The sequence below is a fragment of the Schistocerca piceifrons genome, chromosome 2, assembly GCF_021461385.2.
Source record: "Schistocerca piceifrons isolate TAMUIC-IGC-003096 chromosome 2, iqSchPice1.1, whole genome shotgun sequence".
Lineage (NCBI taxonomy): Eukaryota > Metazoa > Arthropoda > Insecta > Orthoptera > Acrididae > Schistocerca > Schistocerca piceifrons.
Genome location: NC_060139.1, coordinates 573,664,077 through 573,680,653, shown reverse-complemented (window position 1 = coordinate 573,680,653; position 16,577 = coordinate 573,664,077). Strand labels below are relative to the sequence as shown.

The window sequence follows — 16,577 nt, the reverse complement described above, 5'->3', positions numbered from 1 at the left end:
GATGTAAACATTGCATTATGTGTTCTTGCGCGTTTGCTGGAACCTCATTGGATTTCCGTTTCACGTGGGACTGCAGCCAAGCCGTCTCGAGTACTGTCAGATACGATAATAAGGGTACGTTACTTGCACACCGACTCAGCGATAACACGGGACAACAGCTTTACCGGCGCATTTAACTTGAACAGCACTGGCCTTTCCGCTGTTACAGCTAGCCTGCAGTGGTGTGGCCAGCTGCAGTTCACACGCGAAAAGAGACGAGCAGAGGAGCAATCCGCTGCGAATGTCATTTAATTTTTAAGAAGAATAAAATAATACACTGCAAATCGCCCACAATACGCTCCTTACGCGACTAGACGAAAACCGCAACACGTTATCGTTTTTAGCTAACGTACTACTTTAATTAAAAATAAGAAGGATGAAAATTCCTGAGTTAACCACAGAGTAAATTTCTGCATAAGCTGTGTGTAACGTAAGAGAGTATTGAAGGATTTCACCGTATAGGTAAATATTGAAGCCACTGAAGGCATTACTTACAGTCAGTCGTCTGGTAATCTCTTAGCTCCTTCCTTATCCGAAACAGAGAAATACCTTTCAGTTATGGAAGTGTCACCTGCTACGTTGTTAACGAGCCTATCAACAACAGAATCCACAAAGCCAACCAGGCCCAGCATTTTCTCTTCTTCTTTTATGAAGACCGTTCTATATCCCGCCAGTGTTCGGCAGTGACGTGTGAAAAAGCAGTTACAATACGTCTGACAGCTTAACAGACTTGTTACTTCTCGGGGCAGATCGCGCAGCTTGGCTGCACATCACTTATGTTGGGTTCGTATTGTAATGGTACAGTAGCAAATGTAAAAATGCGGCGTTTCTACGAAGTGTTCGATGCTGTGAAAATGATTGTTTTTCATGTTTCTACGATACGTATCAACCCCTGTTGTAAAAAAACGAAGGACATAGTTCAAATAAAGAGAATTTGGTTTTTCATTTTTGCTTTAAAAATTAAATTGTTATGTTTTCTTAATTTCAACAACTTTTATGAACAGTCTTTCATAAAACATCGATCATTAAGAATTCTTATTGGAAATGGAAACAGGAATTTCGCGTCCAATATGTAATTAGAAACAAGAAGTCGTGCATTAATCATAAAAAATGGTGATGAGTTTTATAATCGCGAGATGTAGGTATTTCAAATAGAATAAGAAAAAGGAAATGTTACCGTAGGTTTCTGAACCAGAGCACGAGCAACCGCATTTGTTACACTATCCATCATGCTACCGTCTGCGCTACACTACTTCAAAGCCGATTATCTTCGTAAATTGATGAAAAACATAAAAGAACAGCCTATTTCTCGGCACTTTTTAACCGTGTTCCACGTGCGTGTTTTATTACGGAACAGAAAGTAGACTCAGCCATTTACATACTGCGCATTATCAGCACGACAATCAGAGCACAACGCTGCAGAGGCTGTGACTGTACACAATTTTTGAAATAAAGACTACGTAGCTAAAGCGTGATTAAAAAACGTTGATGGCTGTTAATACATTTGAATATCTTTAAGTTTTATTATCGTAACGTAGTAATAAGATATCTAAAACATAAGTAGGACATACTTCCAAGAGCGTAACAACACCACTGCAAGCGTGCTACGGCTTCTGACGAATCATTGCGTTTGTGTTCGTCTGCATCAGGTTTATTCTTATGCTGAATGGATTATAGTCTCGGCGACAAATATCGCCATCATCAGTGGGCTCTTTAAATCTAAAACATGCAGAAAATAACATAGTTATACAAGCACTGTAAAACATTATTACATTTCTACTGTTCGTTTTTTGAATATACACTCCTGGATATTGAAATAAGAACACCGTGAATTCATTGTCCCAGGAAGGGGAAACTTTATTGACACATTCCTGGGGTCAGATACATCACATGATCACACTGACAGAACCACAGGCACATAGACACAGGCAACAGAGCATGCACAATGTCGGCACTAGTACAGTGTATATCCACCTTTCGCAGCAGTGCAGGCTGCTATTCTCCCATGGAGACGATCGTAGAGATGCTGGATGTAGTCCTGTGGAACGGCTTGCCATGCCATTTCCATCTGGCGCCTCAGTTGGACCAGCGTTCGTGCTGGACGTGCAGACCACGTGAGACGACGCTTCATCCAGTCCCAAACACGCTCAATGGGGGACAGATCCGGAGATCTTGCTGGCCAGGGTAGTTGACTTACACCTTCTAGAGCACGTTGGGTGGCACGGGATACATGCGGACGTGCATTGTCCTGTTGGAACAGCAAGTTCCCTTGCCGGTCTAGGAATGGTAGAACGATGGGTTCGATGACGGTTTGGATGTACCGTGCACTATTCAGTGTCCCCTCGACGATCACCAGTGGTGTACGGCCAGTGTAGGAGATCGCTCCCCACACCATGATGCCGGGTGTTGGCCCTGTGTGCCTCGGTCGTATGCAGTCCTGATTGTGGCGCTCACCTGCATGGCGCCAAACACGCAGACGACCATCATTGGCACCAAGGCAGAAGCGACTCTCATCGCTGAAGACGACACGTCTCCATTCGTCCCTCCATTCACGCCTGTCGCGACACCACTGGAGGCGGGCTGCACGATGTTGGGGCGTGAGCGGAAGACGGCCTAACGGTGTGCGGGACCGTAGCCCAGCTTCATGGAGACGGTTGCGAATGGTCCTCGCCGATACCCCAGGAGCAACAGTGTCCCTAATTTGTTGGGAAGTGGCGGTGCGGTCCCCTACGGCACTGCGTAGGATCCTACGGTCTTGGCGTGCATCCGTGCGTCGCTGCGGTCCGGTCCCAGGTCGACGGGCACGTGCACCTTCCGCCGACCACTGGCGACAACGTCGATGTACTGTGGAGACCTCACGCCCCACGTGTTGAGTAATTCGGCGGTATGTCCACCCGGCCTCCCGCATGCCCACTATACGCCCTCGCTCAAAGTCCGTCAACTGCATATACGGTTCACGTCCACGCTGTCGCGGCATGCTACCAGTGTTAAAGACTGCGATGGAGCTCCGTATGCCACGGCAAACTGGCTGACACTGACGGCGGCGGTGCACAAATGCTGCGCAGCTAGCGCCATTCGACGGCCAACACCGCGGTTCCTGGTGTGTCCGCTGTGCCATGCGTGTGATCATTGCTTGTACAGTCCTCTCGCAGTGTCCGGAGCAAGTATGGTGGGTCTGACACACCGGTGTCAATGTGTTCTTTTTTCCATTTCCAGGAGTGTAGTTTTATGTGGGTACTGTCATACTACCTTTTTTATCGTACGTTATAGCATGTTTTTTAGAATTGTTGTCACTGCTTTTTCTGTTGCGGTTTTTTTCGTCATACATCATATCATCTGCAACTCTGTGAGCGCCTGTTAGTAAATAAATACTAAAACGTGATCTTTCGTATGTCAGTGCTATACAACTGGGATTGCGGTAGTGTTATGGATACAGTTTTGGTGTGTACTAGGCTGTTACACACCTAAACAGTATCCACAACATTACCGCAATTCCGATTGTAAAACGCTGATATACGCAAGTTCACGTCTTAGTATTTATTTACTAACAGCCGCTGACACAGTTGCAGATGGCATGATGTACGCCGAGAAAAAAGGCACCAGGAAAAGCACAGAAAATATGCCGAAAACAGTTCTTAAAAACATGCTATAACGTACAATAAATAAGGTAGTATGAAAGCATCCACAGAAAACTATATTCAAAAAGCAAACAGTACAAATGTAATAATATGTTACAGTGCTTGTGTAACTATGCTATATTGCGATATTTATCGCTGAAACCTGTTCTTTTTTTTTTACATCGAGGCGGACTCACAATTCTCATATTTTTGTTTTTGTATGCAAAAAGGGACCAAATGGAAGAGTTCCAAGATAAAGTCACTGTATCAACAATTTGGATCATCCACCAATTAGCCAGATCTCATAAGACGTCGCTGGCTGAATGACGTATAATTCCGGAAGAAGTAGACAAGATACTGCAAGACGATATCACCGAATCTGCAGAGAGTCTTTGATCCTCCCGTGTGGTCATCGTGAAGTAGGATGGAACATGTAATTTCTGCGTCGAAAATCGAAGACTGAACAAGATCTCGAAAAAAAATATGTCTACTCACTGCTGCGCACTGATGAGGCTGTAGACTCTTTGACTGGAGAAAAGTATTTCTGATATATGGAACTGCAGACAGGGTACTGTCAAATCGAGGCTGACTACGCTGACCAGGAAAATATTTCTTTCATAACACTTCATGGCCTCTATGAGTTTAAAATTAAGTCGTCTGGACTGTATAACACTCCAGCCACCTTTGAGCCCATGATGGACAACCCGCTCCGGCACCTTAAATGGACGTTGCTACATCGATGACATCGTCGTCCCTTTAAAGACATTTAAAGAACATATTAGCCGCCTACATGACTGTTGTAGTGTGTTCAGACTGTAGGCCTCTACCTCAATCCGAAAGAGTGCCTCTTCGTCGCCAAAGCAATGCAAATCATGGTGGTGTCCGTCCCGACCCAAACAAAATAAGAACAATACCCGATTTTCCGCCTGCTCGGCACATTTGTGATGTGACACGTTTGCCCGGATTTTGCTCGTACTGTCTGTGATTCATAGAGCACTTCCGTAAAAAGGCACGTCCCTTGCAAAAACTAATCCAGAGAGACGCTAAAACTTCCTGGAATGAGGTGCAAGAAAAATATTTACTTGCCCTTAAGGAGTCGCGGACAACTCCACGTCCAGAATTGCGTGACGAGCATGTCGAGACAGAACGTCACACAGACGTTAGTGGTTAGGGAATAGGACAGTTATACTAAAAATTTAGGAAGCGGCCGAAAAGGTGATAGCTTATGCTTCCAGAGTACTTTCCAAGTCCGTTATGAAATACTGCACAACCGAGAAAGAGTCCCTTGCAGTTGTTTGGGCCATCAATAAGCCGCGGCCGCATTTACACGCACCAAAAAAAGTTTTGCATCACCCTGGTTCTCAGAACTCCTGGAGACAGACGTTGACTATGGATATTGTATCACAGACACATTCCCTTTGACTGTTCAGAGATTTCACTAAACCCGCCCAAAGATGTAAACAACCATGCATGAGCAGCGCCTATTAGACGAAAGGAGGTCCGACAGCCGATCAGTTCCAGTCATTCCACCAGGAAGAAGTCGCACGGCTCGTGTTGTCTGTATTTCAACCACGCCTAGACGGTCAATGCCGCGGTTCGATAGCGTCCGCATTGTTACTTTGTGCCAGGAAGGGCCCTCAACAAGGAAAATGTCCAGGCGTCTCGGAGTGAACCAAAGCGATGTTGTTCGGACATGGAGGAGATACAGAGAGACAGGAACTGTCGATGACATGCCTCACTCAGGCCGCCGAAGGACTACTGCTCCAGTGGATGACCACTACCTTCGGATTATGGCTCGGAGGAACCCTGACAGCAACGCTACCAAGTTGAATAATGCTTTTCGTGCACCCATGGGACGTCGTGTTACGACTCAAACTTTGCGAAATAGGCTGCATGATGCGCAACTTCACTCCCGGCGTCCATCTTTGCAGCCACGACACCATGCAGCGCGGTACAGATGGGCCTAACAACATGCTGAATGGACCGCTCAGGATTGGCATCACGTTCTCTTCACCGATAAGTGTCACCTCTGCCTTCAACCAGACAATCGTCGGAGGCGTGTTTCGGGGCAACCCGGTCAGGCTGAACACCTTAGACACAGTCCAGCAAATACAGCAAGGTGGAGGTTCCCTGCTGTTTTGGGGCGGCAGTACGTGGGGCCGATGTACGCCGCAGGTGGTCTTCGAAGGCACCGTAACGGCTTTACGATACCTGAATGCCATCCTCCGACCGATAGTGCAACCATATCGGCAGCATATTGGCGAGGCATTCGTCTTCATGGACGAAAATTCGCGCCCCCATCGTGAACATCTTGTGAATGACTTTCTTCTGGGTAACGACATCGCTCGACTAGAGTGGCTAGCATGTTCTCCACACATGATCCCTATCGAACATGCCTGGGATTGATTGAAAAGAGCTCTTTATGGACGACATGACCCACCTACCACTCTGAGGGATCTACGCCGAATCACCGTTGAGGAGTGGGACAATCTGGATCAACATTGTCTTGATGAAGTTGTGGATAGTATGCCATGACGAATACAGGCATGAATCAATGCAAGAGGACGTGTTACTAGGTATTAGAGGTACCGTTGTGTACCGCAATCTGGACCACCAACTCTGAAGGTCCCGCTGTATGGTGGTACTACATGCAATGTGTGGTTTTCATAAGCAATGAAAAGGGCGTACATGATGTTTATGTTGATCTCTATTCCAATTTCCTGTGCAGGTTCCGGAACTGAGGTGATGCAGAACTTTTTTGATGTGTGCATTTGGCAAACCATTCACTATTGTGACGGACAACCTTATTTATGTTGGCTGGTTAGCCTGAATGATCGGTCGGGTCGATGGTGAGGTGGGCACTGAGTACGACGTCACAGCGGTGTACAGAAACGGACGCAAGCACAAAGACGCCGACTGCCTATCAAGGAATCCTGGGGAACACAGCAACGTGGACGAAATCTTAGTCACTGCTGCATTTAATGGCACTGCTGCCGAATAGAGGGAATATCCAGAATTGCTAAAAACCGTGGAATCATTGAAGAATGAGGAAACAAGCTAAGGAAAATTCCATTTATAAACGGAACATAGTATAAGAGGAAATATGATCCAGTGGAGCTGAAGTAGTTGTTTGTCGCCCTATCTCAGCTACACCCAGCTAGCTTCAAGTTTTCAACGATGCTGCAGCATCTGGTCACCTAGAATTCCTGATGGTTCTAGACAGAATCTAACGTAGGGCATCACTGTCCAGGCCTCTATCGATCCGTTATAGACTGCATCTGGCACAAGTTCCACCTGCAGCAGCACCGTTGTGGAGGTTCTCAAAGTCGACAGACGGGAATCGATAGATAATGGTTTGCAATGACTGCTTCACTTGTTACGCTGCCACAGAGGCTGTGCCAACTGCTGAAGCTCTAGAACTGCAACGTTCTACATCTGCATCTACATTTATACTCCGCAAGCCACCCAACGGTGTGTGGCGGAGGGCACTTTACGTGCCACTGTAATTACCTCCCTTTTCTGTTCCAGTCGCATATGGTTCGCGGGAAGAACGAATGTCTGAAAGCCTCCGTGCGCGGGCTCTCTAATTTTACATTCGTGACCTCCTCGGGAGGTATAAGTAGGGGGAAGCAATATATTCGATATCTCATCCAGAAACGCACCCTCTCGAAACCTGGCGAGCAAGCTACACCGCGATGCAGAGCGCCTCTCTTGCAGAGTCTGCCACTTGAGTTTATTAAACATCTCCGTAACGCTATCACCGTTACCAAATAACCCTGTGACGAAACGCGCCGCTCTTCTTTGGATCTTCTCTATCTCCTCCGTCAACCCGATCTGGTACGGATCCCACACTGATGAGCAATACTCAAGTATAGGTCGAACGAGTGTTTTGTAAGCCATCTCCTTTGTTGATGGACTACATTTTATAAGGACTCTCCCAATGAATCTCAACCTGGTACCCGCCTTACCAACAATTAACTTTATGTGATCATTCCACATCAAATCGTTCCGCACGCATACTCCCAGATATTTTATGGAAGTAACTGCTACCAGTGTTTGTTCCGCTATCATATAATCATACAATAAAGGATCCTTCTTTCTATGTATTCGCAATACATAACATTTATCTATGTTGAGGGTCAGTTGCCACTTCCTGCACCAAGTGCCTATCCGCTGCAGATCTTCCTGCATTTCGCTACGATTTTCTAATGCTGCAACTTCTCGGTATACTACAGCATCATCCGCGAAAAGCCGCATGGAACTTCCGACACTATCTACTAGATCATTTATATATATTGTGAAAAGCAATGGTCCCATAACACTCCCCTGTGGCACGCCAGAGGTTACCTTAACGTCTGTAGACGTCTCTCACATGCTGTGTTCTGTTTGCTAAAAACTCTTCAATCCAGCCACACAGCTGGTCTGATATTCCGTAGGCTCTTACTTTGTTTATCAGGCGATAGTGCGGAACTGTATCGAACGCCTTCCGGAAGTCAAGGAAAATAGCATCTACCTGGGAGCCTGTGTCTAATATTTTCTGGGTCTCATGAACAAATAAAGCGAGTTGAGTCTCACACGATCGCTGTTTCCGGAATCCATGATGATTCCTACAGAGTAGATTCTGTATTTCCAAAAACGACATGATACGCGAGCAAAAAACGTGTTCTAAAATTCTACAACAGATCGACTTTAGAGATACAGGTCTATAGTTTTGCGCATCTGCTTGACGACCCTTCTTGAAGACTGGGACTACCTGTGCTCTTTTCCAATCATTTGGAACCTTCCGTTCCTCTAGAGACTTGCGGTACACGGCTGTTAGAAGGGGGGCAAGTTCTTTCGCGTTTCCTTGTAGAAGAAATCATTTTGAAGCACAGTCACAGCGCGGTGATGACGTGTGATCATGGAAAAGTCTTCCCGTTCGAGACTACTACACTATGTGATCAAAAGTATCCGGGCGCCTGGCTGAAAATGACTTACAAGTTTCTGATGCCCTCCATCGGTAATGCTGGAATTCAGTATGGTGTTGGCTCACCCTTAGCCTTGATGATAGCTTCCACTCTCGCAGGCATACGTTCAATCATGTGCTGGAAGGTTTCTTGGGGAATGGCAGCCCATTCTTCACGGGGTGCTGCACCGAGGAGAGCTCGATGTCAGTCGGTGAGGCCTGGCACGAAGTCGGCGTTCCAAAACATCCCAAAGGTGTTCTGCAGGATTCAAGTGAGGACTCTGTGCAGGCCAGTCCGTTTCAGGGATGTTATTGTCGTGTAACCACTCCGCCACAGGCCGTGCATTATGAACAGGTGCTCGATCGTGTTGAAAGATGCAGTCGCCGTCACCGAATTGCTCTTCAAGAGTGGGAAGCAAGAAGGTACTTAAAACATCTATGTAGTAGGTCTGTGCTGTGATAGTGCCACGCAAAACAGCAAGGGTTGCAAGACCCCTCCATAAAAAACACGACCACGCCATATCAACACCGCCTCTGAATTTTAGTGTTGGCACTACACACGCTGGCAGATGATTTTCGCTGGGCATTCGCCACACCCACCCTCTGCCATCGGATCGCCTCATTGTGTACTGTGATTCGTCACTCCACACAACGTTTTTCCACTGTTCAGTCGTCCAATGTTTACGCTCCTTACACCAAACGAGGCGTCGTTTGGCATTTACCGGCGTGATGTGTGGCTTATGTGTAGCCGCTCGACCATGAAATCCAACTTTTCTCAAATGGTTCAAATGGCTCTAAGCACTATGGGACTTTGACGTCATCAGTCGCCTAGACATAGAACTACTTAAACCTAACGAACCTAAGGACATCACACACATCCATGCCCGAGGCAGGATTCGAATCTGCGACCGTAGCAGCCAAGTTTTCTCGCCTCCCACCTAACTCTCATAGTGCTTGCAGTGAATCCTGATGCAGTTTGGAATTCCTGTGTGATGGTCTGAATAGATATCTGCCGATTACACGAGCCTCTTCAACTGTCGGCGGTCTCCATCAGTCAACAGACGAGGTCGGCCTGTACACTTTTGTGCTGTACTTGTTCCTTCACGTATCCACTTTACTATCACATCGGAAACAGTAGGCCTAGGGATGTTTAGAAGTGTGGAAATCTCGCGTACAGACGTATGACACAAGTGACACCCAATGAGCTGACCACGTTCGAAGTCCGTGCGTTCCGCGGAGCGCTCCATTCTGGTCTCTATGATGTCTAATGAGTACCGAGGTCGCTGATATGGAGTACCTGGCAGTAGACGGCAGCACAATGCACCTAATACGAAAATCGTATGTTTTTGGGGTTGTCCGGATACTTTTGATCATATAGTGAATCAGAAGTAATTTCAAGTTGTGACATCAGCCACAGGATGACAACATCTGTCTCACAGAACGCTGTAGTAAGAGTTTGGCAAAGTTGCTATCGGCGTTGTTGATGTCAAATAGAGAAATTGAGACACAGTACTGCCGGGCGTGACATTCGCCTACAACACGGCGAAACAAAACACCATACGCCTCACACCGTTCTTTCTGCTCCACAGTCGTGACCCCAAGACGATAATGGATACATTGTTTTCGTTTCAACAGGACGATGCACACGATAACTATGTGAAACACCTCATCATCAGGATCGAAGATGCAAGACAGCTGAATCACATACGGATCCTGGGAGCTCAGGAGAAGGGCCGACAGCGCTATAATAACGGTGAGATTCAACCCGGAAGAACTAGTGCGCCGAAAGTGGGACTATCGAAAAAGTTGCTACAGTGCTTTCCTGGACTGTATCGTATCCTTCGAGGTTTGTCGGGCGTCACGTACGAGGTTTATCAACTAGACAAAAGCGCACAAACTTCATCCATGTCATCCATATGAAGCCCTTATACAGTCCTGAGACGCAGATCGATGGTGTGGGTTCCTCATTCAAGGAAACTGAAGACCCGCTCGATACTCGCAAAGCTTTGACGGGTAGAACTACTTTCGATGCTCATCATAGTGAAGAGCAGGTGATAACGCCACCTGAAAGCGAGTGTTCGCCAGCGCTGCCACACGGAAGACCCACGACAAGTTCGAAATCCCAGGTTTCCTCCATATTTCTACCTCTAGCTTCTGTTCTTGCCCTTGATCTCAGATCAAGATAATTTAAAATTCTCTGTTGCTCATGTTCTACTGTAAATACATATTATGCATCTTTTGAAGATCATTCGCCAGTTTATTAATTTCGTGCTCGCATCGTTGAAACATTATGTCATCGACATTTCTTCTGTACATAAGTAATTAATCTGTGTACCGAGCATTCTTCTTTAAAAATCAGTTTCGAACGCGTTCAAAAACGTTTCCGCTATCCGCTCTGCTAATGCACAACCCATTGATAAACCGTTTTCTAGTACGTAAAAGTTGCTATTTAAAATAAAGTAATTGAATGATAAAACCAATTTTAACGGTCCTGTAAATTCGTTTGTTTCCGCCTTAGATATTTTTTCATGCTCACGCAAGTTGTTTTTTATAATGTCTATAATTTCCTCAACCGGCACAACCAGTGCTTATGTTCCATGCGTCTAGCTCCAAGTATAGTTCCGCGCTCTAAGCCTGTTAACCCCCGTCGTGTGGCCACAGCCACATCGGACACCTCTTCACATGAATCACCTGAGTATTGTCCTACCACCAGCTCTATATGTACTTATCGGTATCCCATGATTTTTGCCACTTCAGTGTTTATCCCCTGCCCGGTGAGCTGGTCCGTATGCAGTCTGCGCCGGAGAGCGCGCAACAGCGTCGATGGCTGTGGCTGGCGATTGGTCCTTGCGCGTATCTTGATGGGTTCTCTAAAGACGCTGTCCCCGTATTCAGAAGTTTGTGCTAAGATCTTGATGCATCCGTATTACATCACCGACCGCCGATTTGTTAGGATACATTAGTCGAGTGTGCCGCTGGTGTTCTCAGCAACGATCTTTGATGGCGTGCGTTGGTTGTCCAATATATGTCTTGCCGTACTGACACGAAGTCTAGTATACTTTCCGCAAATAGGAATCATCTTTAACGCTCCCCAGGAATGCTCCAGTTTTATTGGGTGGGCAGAAGGTAGTTTTTACTTTAGGTGGATTTTTCCTGATAGCGCTCCAGTGTACCGTATAAAAGCTGTGGCTGCCTCTTACTCCGTAACTTCGTCCGTCTTCACAAGTTCACAGGTTGTACTGTAGTGGCAAGTCGTAGAGCGCTCCGGATTTGAAATTTCGAGTAACTGTTTTTATGGAACACCGCTCTGGGGTATTCCGAGTCCTGTCTTGACTGTCTTGATCTGAGATGGTGCACGTCCTATGTACTGGCAATATAGCGCCAGTAGTAACACTGGATTAAAACTGAAGAAACTGCAAGAAGGTGGGAATTTAAGGAGATGGGACCTGGATAAACTGAAAGAACCAGAGATTGTACAAGGTTTCAGGGAGAGCATAAGGGAACAATTGACAGGAATGGGGGAAAGAAATACAGTAGAAGAAGAATGGGTAGCTCTGAGGGATGAAGTAGTGAAGGCAGCAGAGGATCAAGTAGGTAAAAAGACGAGGACTAGTAGAAATCCTTAGATAACAGAAGAAATATTGAATTTAATTAATGAAAGGAGAAAATATAAAAATGCAGTAAATAAAGCAGGCAGAAAGGAATACAAACGTCTCAAAAATGAAATCGACGGGAAGTGCAAAATGGCTAAGCAGGGATGACTAGAGGACAAATGTAAGGATGTAGAGGCTTGTCTCACTACGGGTAAGATAGATACTGCCTACAGGAAAATTAAAGAGACCTTTGGAGAAAGGAGAACCACTTGCATGAATATCAAGAGCTTTGATGGAAACCCAGTTCTAAGCAAAGAAGGGAAAGCAGAAAGGTGGAAAGAGTATATAGAGGGTCTATACAAGGGCGATGTACTTCAAGACAATATTATGGAAATGGAAGAGGATGTAGATGAAGATGAAATGGGAGATATGATACTGCGTGAAAAGTTTGACAGAGCACTGAAAGACCTGAGTCGAAATAAGGCCTCCGGAGTAGACAACATTCCATTAGAACTACTGACAGCCTTGGGAGAGCCAGTCCTAACAATACTCTGCCTTCTGGTGAGCAAGATGTATGAGGCAGGCCATATACCCTCAGACTTCAAGAAAACTATAATAATTCCAATCCCAAAGAAAGCAGGTGTTGACAGATGTGAAAATTACCGAACTATCAGTTTACTAAGTCACGGCTGCAAAAAACTAACGCGAATCCTTTACAGACGAATGGAAAAAACTGATAGAAGCCGACCTCGGGGAAGATCAGTTTGGATTCCGTTGAAATGTTGGAACACGTGAGGCAATACTGACCCTACGACTTATCTTAGAAGAAAGATTAAGGAAAGGCAAACCTACGTTTCTAGCATTTGTAGACTTAGAGAAAGCTTTTGACCATGTTGACTGGAATACTCTCTTTCAAATTCTGAAGGTGGCAGGGGTAAAATACAGGGAGCGAAAGGCTATTCACAATTTGTACAGAAAGCAGATGGCAGTTATAAGAGTCGAGGGGTATTAAAGGGAAGCAGTGGTTGGGAAGGGAGTGAGACAGGGTTGTACCCCTATCCCCGATGTTATTCGATCTGTATATTGAGCAAGCAGTAAAGGAAACGAAAGAAAAGTTTGGAGTAAGTATTAAAATCCATGGAGAAGAAATAAAAACTTTGAGGTTCGCCGATGACATTGTAATTCTGTCAGAGACAGCAAAGGACTTGGAAGAGCAGTTGAACGGAATGGACAGTGTCTTGAAAGGAGGGTATAAGATGAATATCAACAAAAGCAAAACGAGGATAATGGAATGTAGTCGAATTAAGTCGGGTGATGCTGAGGGAATTAGATTAGGAAAGGAGACACTTATAGTAGTAAAGGAGTTTTGCTATTTGGGGAGCAAAATAACTGATGATAATGGAAGTAGAGAGGATATAAAATGTAGACTGGCAATGGTAAGGAAAGCGTTTCTGACGAAGAGGAATTTGTTAACATCGGGTATAGATTTAAGTGTCAGGAATTTGTTTCTGAAAGTATTTGTATGGAGTGTTGCCATGTATGGAAGTGAAACATGGACGATAAATAGTTTAGACAAGAAGAGAATAGAAGCTTTCGAAATGTGGTGCTACAAAAGAATGCTGAAGATTAGATGGGTAGATCACATAACTAATGAGGAGGTATTGAATGGAATTGGGGAGAAGAGGAGTTTGTGGCAGAACTTGACTAGAAGAAGGGATCGGTTGGTAGGACATGTTCTGAGGCATCAAGGTATCACCAATTTAGGACTGGAGGGCAGCATGGAGGGTAAAAACCGTAGAGGGAGACCAAGAGATGAATACACTAAGCAGATTCAGAAGGATGTAGGTTGCAGTAAGTACTGGGAGATGAAGAGGCTTGCACAGGATAGAGTAGCATGGAGAGCTGCATCAAACCAGTCTCAGGACTGAAGACAACGACAACAACAATCTTTCACTGTGGTAATTCAGCAACTGAGGTTGTTCCTTCCCCTTGTAGAACCTGAAGAACCTACCAGATCTGGTAACAACACTGATTAGGAACAACGCTAATGCACTCTCGTGATCGTTCTAGCTGTCGGAGAGAATTACAGTTGCAATAATTTACATACTCGCCCATTATGTACATGTGGAGTGAGTTACATTGACATGTGACCATGTGTTCTGGAAGCTTAGCTTCATTTGTCTGGCAGACTCTTTGCTTTAGGAATCTCCTTAGTGATTCATTCACCCCATCATCGCTGTTGTTCTGTATATGCGATATCAAATTTTACTGAGCTCTTTGTACGGTGTGATTTGTGGTCGTGGAAGAGCAGAGACGTGTTGTAGTGTGAAGGCTGACACGTGGCCGCAGGTACGCCGTGGCGACGCGCGACCTGGAGCCGGGCGCCGAGGTGCTGACGGAGCTGCCGGTGGCGGTGGGGCCCAAGGTGGACAGCATGCTGTGCTGCCTCGGCTGCTACGCCTACAACGACGGCTCGACGCTGTGCTCGCGCTGCGGCTGGCCCGTCTGCGGGCCGGACTGCGAGGCGGCGGCCGCCCACGCGCAGGCGGAGTGCGCCGAGTTCTCGCGCGCCGGCGTGCGCCTCGCGCCCGTCGAGGACCCCGCCGACAGCTGCCCGCAGCTCGAGTGCATCCTGCCGCTGCGCGCGCTGCTCGCCAAGGAGCGAGACCCGGCGCGCTGGCAGCGGGAGGTGGCGCCCATGCAGGCGCATAACGACCGCCGCCGCGACACGCCCGGCTGGCACTCCAACCAGGTCAACGTCGTCTCCTTCCTGCGGGACCGCTGCGGGCTCGCAGACAGGTGATTACCGCCAATTCCAATGACCGAGAGGAACGGATGAAAATGTGCAAATAAACGAGAGTTTGATTGAAAGTAAATTGTGGTGTATACGTATCTACTCTCATCTTTACTTCAATAAAGTACAAAGTAATACATACATACCGGTTGTCTGTTCTAAGACTCGTCAGGCGCACTTCCTTTGGTGTTTAGCAATTTTGTTGTTGCTGGAGTCGGTCCAAATAGATACTGGTCATCACGCTACGGACAAAATAATTCTTAAGACAGAATTTTATACGCCCATTCAATAGAACGCTCCCAAATTAGTATGCTGCGATATTCATTCTATCGATATGTATAAACAGGGACAGTACAATACGAAGAATAAGCAGTACTCCAAAAGTGACTGAGCAGCGCGGCTGCGTGGCGGTAGCAGTCAGCACAGATGATGGCAGTGCTGTCGCTGCTGGAGTACTGTTTATTCTTTGTGTTTTACTGTTCCTGTTTATACATACCAACAAAATGAATCCCTCACTAGACTAATTTTGGAGCGCTCTATTGAATTAACAGGTAAAATTCCGTTTTAAAAATCATTTTATTTTTAATGGGACACAAACGGATGCTTTCTGTTGATAGTAGGCATCGCATGAAAGACGTAACAGGCAGTGTTTGTTTGGGCCTACATCACCTAGACACTACAAAACAGAATTGCAAGTATCTGCCGAAACACCAGAGAAAATGCGCCTCACGCTCTCAGGAGAGATATTGACACGCCAGGTTATCCGAGCGCGCTAACGCGCTGCTTCCTGGACTCGAGTAGGCGCACCGGCCCCGGATCGAATCCGCTCGGCGGATTACCGCCAAGGGCCGGTGTGCAGGCCAGCCTGGATTTAGTTTTTAGGCGGTTTTCCACATCCCCCTCGGTGAATACCGGGCTGGTCCCCATGTCTCGCCTTAGTTACACGTCTCGCAGACATCTGAACACTTTCGTACTATTCCATGGATTACACTAGTCACCGACAGTTGGGGTACGTTAATTCCTTCCCGGGGAGCACGGGGTGGCGGCAGGAACGGCATCCGGCCACCCCTTCAGCTAACATTGCCACATCCGATTAACCATGCCGACCCTGCGTATCCGCGGGAAAAAAGGCACAAGCAAAAGAAAAGAAAGAATGGCTTGGTTCAAATGGCTCTGAGCACTATGGGACGAACTTAGAACTACTTAAACCTAACTAACCTAAGGACATCACTCAACACCCAGTCATCACGAGGCAGAGAAAACCCCCGACCCCGCCGGCAATCGAACCCGGGCACGGGAACCGAGAACGCTACCGCACGACCACGAGCTGCGGACAAGAAAAGAAAGAAAAAAAAGCTCTCAGGAGGGATATCCTCTAAACCAGCGCAAAAGAGCTCGAACATGTTCCTGTTTATATAAAAGACTCTAACTGAAAAGTGGAGTACCAACTGCCTCATTCCACCTTCCTCAGCACCTTTAAAAATTTTCCCAAGAATTTTGCCATGCGAACGTATTTGCGGTTTCTTTAACGTGCAACTTACCTCTCACTCCCACAAGCACCCCTAACTGCAACTCGCTCACACCCAGAA

At 46.5% G+C, this 16,577-nt stretch overlaps 1 protein-coding gene across 1 annotated transcript in view; it reads left to right on the top strand.

Annotated features, from left to right (window-relative positions):
- The window catches only part of LOC124777165 (SET domain-containing protein SmydA-8), a 240,848-nt gene that overhangs the window by 105,473 nt on the left and 118,798 nt on the right, over positions 1–16,577 (top strand). The window contains exon 3 of the mRNA XM_047252472.1: positions 14,544–14,993. Coding sequence (XP_047108428.1) covers positions 14,544–14,993 — 450 coding nt within the window. The remainder of the gene's footprint in view (positions 1–14,543; positions 14,994–16,577) is intronic.